At 42.2% G+C, this 6,000-nt stretch overlaps 1 protein-coding gene across 2 annotated transcripts in view; it reads right to left on the bottom strand.

Moving 5' to 3' along the window:
- Positions 1 to 4,233: 4,233 nt before the first annotated feature.
- clybl (citrate lyase beta like) overlaps positions 4,234 to 6,000 on the bottom strand; it is a 175,037-nt gene continuing 173,270 nt past the window's right edge. The window contains exon 8 of one of the 2 annotated variants that reach the window (XM_071356129.1): positions 4,234 to 4,642. In XM_071356129.1, coding sequence (XP_071212230.1) covers positions 4,547 to 4,642 — 96 coding nt within the window. In that variant the 3' untranslated portion in view covers positions 4,234 to 4,546. Of the gene's footprint in view, positions 4,643 to 5,274; positions 5,905 to 6,000 lie in introns of those variants that run through there. The other variant, XM_071356128.1, reaches the window with a different exon arrangement.

Here is a 6,000-nt window from a genome sequence, read left to right as displayed (position 1 = left end):
TATATCAAATGAGAACTTTAGCCGACTCACTTACAGATGAAAATGAGAGAGACAGGTGTAATAGTAGGCTAGTCTTCTCAGGAGACTTCTTATAGTATCTCAAAAGAGTTGATACTGAAAAAAGGCAGCCCTGCAGTAAATTATAGGAAATCTGAATACAGTCTAATTGGAGAGTTAACGAGTTAAATCACATTACATGTAACATTGCCTCATCAACTCATCATTATGCTACAAATGCCTCAAAATCACTTTATTAAGACTTTAATTGTCAAACTGTGTGGTCAAAGACTTTAGTGTCTATTATTTACACTAGTTGTTTTATTGCATGGGAATGCTCTTTTGTGGAAATGAATGTGTTGCATATTGTCATTAGCACACTATTAAAATAATGAAGTCCGTATTTGGGAAAATCTTCGCCATTAGCCACCCGGGTACCATCAAGATTAATGGAAAAATATGTAAAACATTTAATTTAAATGTTCATCTGACATTGTTTTGCAAGCATGTTCTCTTCTCTGTCATATGGTCATAATTGATGAAAGCGATCTCGATCAACATAACTGGGGCTATGAAAACAGCCTCCCAGCCTAATAGATTCCCATCTCCATTTTGTTGAGTGAGGTTATAATCATGTTAATTGCAATTGACTCTCTCTGGGAATACCAGCAAAATGTATTTAAACACATCTGTCATTGCCAGGGCGGAGAAGATTATGTCAGTACATTAAAGACATGTCTTGGTGAATTACAATGGATAGATAGGCAGGAGTGATGGAGAGACATTTACTAAATGCAATCACACACCAAAATAACAACCAGTGGTAAGTTAAACAGTGTGAAACAAGGTAGCCCTAAAGGTATGATTGATTTGTCTGACTAAACTTTCAGACAGGTCAATGGCCGAAGCCACCTGACCTGAAAAAGGGTACTGTTGCATATTGTAGCCCGGAATCCAAACTGAATAACACTCCATTTCACTACCGTTAAACTTCAGTTAAACATAATGGATTCAGTTCGGATCCCAGACTATACGGTTATTGTACTGAGACGGAAGCATATAGCGACGTTTCAACACCAGGTGGATCTCCATACCCCCTTGACCTGCAACTCAGATCCAAATGTCTCCAACAATGCTGTGTACACATAGGCACGAATGGCAGGCCTATTCTGCAGCCAAGTATAATTTGATGTGCTATGACAATGCTGTCAATATTGTGCTAAGACAGTCCATTGAATTAATACCTGTTTTATACTTCCACAGAAGGGGTGACATGGGTGGAGAATAGCCCCACCAGATATAGCCTTTCCTGGGCACAGACACAGGGCACAGACAGGGTAGCATGGAACTCTGGTACAGGCCAAACAACTTGATAGGCTGCTGTATTCAGAGAATTGATGGGTTATGCCACTAGGGGTTGACTTAAGGGGGTGCATGCCTGGGGGTGCTGGGCACGTTTATGATACAGTATAAATGTGGGAACACATTGGAAATGTCAACATTGGTCTCTCCCACTGCTTCAGGGTATCCCCAAGAAACAATGCATCATTTAAACATGTCAAGAAGTTTTACCGTATGGCCAATGCTCTTCTAAAAAACGACATTTTCTAAACACATAGAACCAAGTTTATGTGTCATATTCCCATTCATAGTTGAGGCTCGGAAAAACATATACATAACAGTTATATTAAGCTTTCAGAACAGCCTGCCCTTTTGGGACTATATTTCTTTGTAAGAAATGGAAATGATTAAACGACTATATTTGAACACATGCAGGTCTGCTTTTAAGACACTAGCCGTCACACTCAAGTCCCACCAAAACTACACTTGCATTAGTCACACTCAGGCCTCCCAAACACACGCACACACTTCAGAGGGGGTTCCCTAAGCCACTTTGTGGAATAAGCAGAAGTCAGCTCCTGTCGCCCAATCATAGCGACCGAATAGCAGGTGGAAAATGAGAGGCAAAAACAAGCAGAACACCATGACAAAATCACAACTAAATGAGAGCGATAGGCAAAATAAGTGGGAAGGAGTGAGAAAGAGGTGTGAGGGTGACAGAGAGAGAGATATGTGGCCAAATGCCAAGGAGACAGCTTATTGTTGGGTTTTTTGGCTGGGCACAGTGGTGGCTTCAATCTTTTTGTCTGGCTTTGGGCTGGTACAGACCTGAGAGCCCGCTCCAGACACAATAGATCATACAGCAAGTCACACACACCCACCCACCGACCCACACCGTACTGCCTGTTCATTACCATGGCCACCAATGGCACCATTAACCATTCAACACATTATGCCTCAGTTCCCAGTTAGTGGCTGTGTAACTGCAGTTAGAAAAGGAACCTTACGACAAGACGGAGAGAAGTAAAAACAGAGAAATACGGACAATTGTTCATTTTTTATTTCGCGATAAATGGGTCAACGTGTGTGTGAGAGAATATGTGTTTGTGTATGACACACAGAGAGAGACAGTGCATGTATTTACATGTTAGTGCGCGTTTGAATCCGTGGTTTGTATGCATCTCTGGTGCGGAGGTCAGCGAGGGCCTGGTGCCCAGTTCAATCGTATTAATACGGCCCCTTCAAGGAGAACACCGGCCCTCAGTCCACACACAAAGACCTCAGCTTTACTGACAGGACTGAAGCAAAATCGCAGATTGTTGCTATAACTAAATGTGTTAAGGCTCTTTAGCAAACAGAGCTTTGATGTGGGGCTGAGTGCTGGGGCCCGAAGGAGTGTGTCTGTGTGCGTGTGTCTGTGTGTGAGTGAGTGAGTGAGTGAGTGAGTGTGTGCCCACAGTGCCCAGCCTGAATGGAAGAACAACAGCGTCTTGTTGTGTTTGTTTAGCCTTTCCCCCAGCTGGACCCTGGAGGTGGGTGAGCATCTGTCATGACCCAGGAGAGGCAGGAGGCACAGGCACACGCACACCCACGCACTGCCAAAAAGTGCCCGCACCCCTAGTGTAACCCTGGACGCTCCATTACCACATGAAAAAATAGTATAGTTTACTACAGTATAAACACTGTTGTATTGGGGCTGCAGGTAGCCTAGGGGCGGCAGGTGGCCTAGTGGTTAGAGCGTTTGACCTGTAACCGAAAGGTTGCAAGATCGAATCCCTGAGCTGACAAGGTAAAAATCTGTCGTTCTGCCCCTGAACAAGGCAGTTAACCCACTGTTCCTAGGCTGTCATTGACAATAAGAATTTGTTCTTAACTGACTTGCCTAGTTAAATAAAGGTAAAATAAATAATAATACAATAATAAAAAATATATAGTAATTGCAGACTCTAATGATGTTGCGGACTGTACTGTACTGTTTACTATAGTATAAATACTGTAGTATATGCTTATAGTGTTTTAGCAGACTGTAGTATTTACTGTGGTGTTTTTGCGGACATTACTGTAGTATTTACCATAGTGCTTTTGTTTTATGATCTTTGACATATAAGTGGGGATCTTCTCCTTGAGGAAACCTATTAGGCAAATACTAAAAGAGCACTAAAAGAGCACATTTTCCATAACCTGTATGTAGGTTGGACTGGGGTCTGAACAGATATTTCATAGCTTCTGCTCTTTCCTATAACGTGTAGGGAAAACAATATAGTCTATACTTGGCATGTAGGTTTCTCACTTATGGGTGGCTGGAGGGGAATGGGGAGGGTATAGGCAATTAAATACTGTAGTATTACTGTAGTATTTTTGCTGACTTTACTGTATTGTTTTTGCAGACTGTAGTATACTGCAGTATTTACTATAGTATTCTACAGTATAATACAACATTCTATAGTAAGTACTACACACGATCGAGGGATACTACAGATTCAACAGGATACAACAGTTCACTACATCATTCTATAGTAAGTACTGTAGTATTCTATAGTAAACTGTAGTAGTTTTCATGTGGGTTACCATTGAAACAACTGCAATTCTTAAATAGTATTTTCACAACCATCGTGCCAACCCTAACTGTAATGTGCTGGCATGGATATTTTCTTCTCAAATTGCCCTTTCCAGCATGGTTCCAGCAACTATGGTGCATGTGCAATCAGGCCAGCGCAGTGCAGCACCGTTTGGCACAGTCAGTAGTATGAAAAGTGTAAAATAATATCCTGCTTTACAACATTAACATCAGTCTAAAACATCGACCTCAAACCTGTCATTCTTACAACAAAGACACCGTAGGATATGAATATCAAACATTTGGTGCTTTATCAGTGAACAAATTAATCAAATGCATTTCATTTATCAACAATAATCAATTTAATTGAAATAAAAAAATAAAAAAAAAATCAACATCAATAACATCTAGAATTCAAGTGACTATTACACCAGGCCAGTGCAAAGTTTCTGAAATGTTGGTGCTTTGTACCAGCTGACAAACCTGTCTGGTCGAAGAGTTTAGGGTGTCCGGTGGTATCTAGTCACCTCTCGCTAATGCCAGGGTATACATAAGTGACACTTATCACTGTCTCTCAACTTGTCTAGTTTTTCCGTCCCCTCATTTCACTCCTCTGTTCTTTCCTCCCCCCATATCTTCTTCCAGAGTGCCTCACATCCCCGTGACGGCAGCAGCTAGCGTTACGATGTTCTGAGCCTGCTTCACTGAGGGCATGTCGATCATACTGCCCCGGAAGTTGAAGGCACCCTGGAGACAGGGAGAAGAGGTCAGTGGAGAATACTGGAGAAGCTAGTGTGCATCCCAATAATATCTCCTTTCTCCAGAAGTGTGCATTTGTTTACTTTCCTTTCAAGTATATGGAAACTCCCTCTAGTCCATGCCTACACCAATCCAATGCTTTTAATACTTGTTTGGGAGTAGTGAACGAGTGCACACTCAGGAGGAAGGAGAGATTATTGGGACTCAACAGAGAATGCAGCTTCCTTATCTCCTCCCCTTCATCTGGACTGGTTGGAAAATACTTGACAGGTAAAAACATTTTGTGGAAGCTCATCACTAGGTTGGCTTGCACTTGGTTAGATCGTTTCAGATTGGGCCAACAAAGTAGAGGAGGCAAGGAATTAAAGAAGACCCAATGTGTCAGCACTGGGGTGGGGGGGAATCCTAACTTGAGGTCTATTTAACAATGAATGACTTTGGGCAATGCATGGCCAGACGAACCAAGTCTCGGGCCCAGGGAAGGAGTATTTTAAAGGCCCATCTCTTGGCATAGGAGATAACATTTTTCAGTTTTCAAGCTAATTTCCTGCAATTCTACAGATTTTGTCATGTGGCAGAGAGATGTTTGGTTGTTGCAGCTTTAGGGTTGGGGGGGGGGGGCTTGATTTATTGGAGATAGCTTGTGTCAATTAAAGAAAACCTAGTGGATAATGCTGGAAATATTGGTAAAAATAAAACCCAAAACAACTGGCCCTAGTCATAACAACTCTTATCACGGGTTGATATGGACTATTTTGCTGCAGAACACCATTAACATGGACATGACATATGTTCATTTATTGAACTACAAATGATGATATTTCACTATCTTTATTTGACAGTTGTGAAATTTACCAGACTAAAAAGCGGACATTTCTGATCAGCCAGTTACTTCACAAGCAACCTAAAATATCCTGAGCTCAGTTCGCTAAATGAGGGAAAACATTTTCTAAACCGAGACAATATAAATGAGAAGACATTGGCAAGGCATTCACAGTCAATAACGACTGAGAGTTCAGGAAGAAACAAACGCCGCTGGGGCAGAGAAAGAGAATGACTCTGACTCTGCTCTCTGCTCAAACGCCTTAGACAACACGCACACACACCAGGGTTGGGTAGGATGGGTCCCTAGGACGATGCTTAGTGTAGGCAGGGCAGAGGCCGGCAGGCAGAGAGAGAGAGAGGTGTGGGGCAGATTGTGTATTTCTCACACCAGCCTCTCCCTCAATAGGCAGACAGCCCACAGAGCACTACACACAGGAGGCAACGATGCACTAAATTAGAAACAATAATCACATTTTATTTGTCACATGCGCCGCATACAACAGGTATTTCGGGAAATGCTT

Source organism: Salvelinus alpinus, chromosome 20, assembly GCF_045679555.1.
Source record: "Salvelinus alpinus chromosome 20, SLU_Salpinus.1, whole genome shotgun sequence".
Lineage (NCBI taxonomy): Eukaryota > Metazoa > Chordata > Actinopteri > Salmoniformes > Salmonidae > Salvelinus > Salvelinus alpinus.
This window is presented reverse-complemented; position numbering and strand designations above follow the sequence as displayed.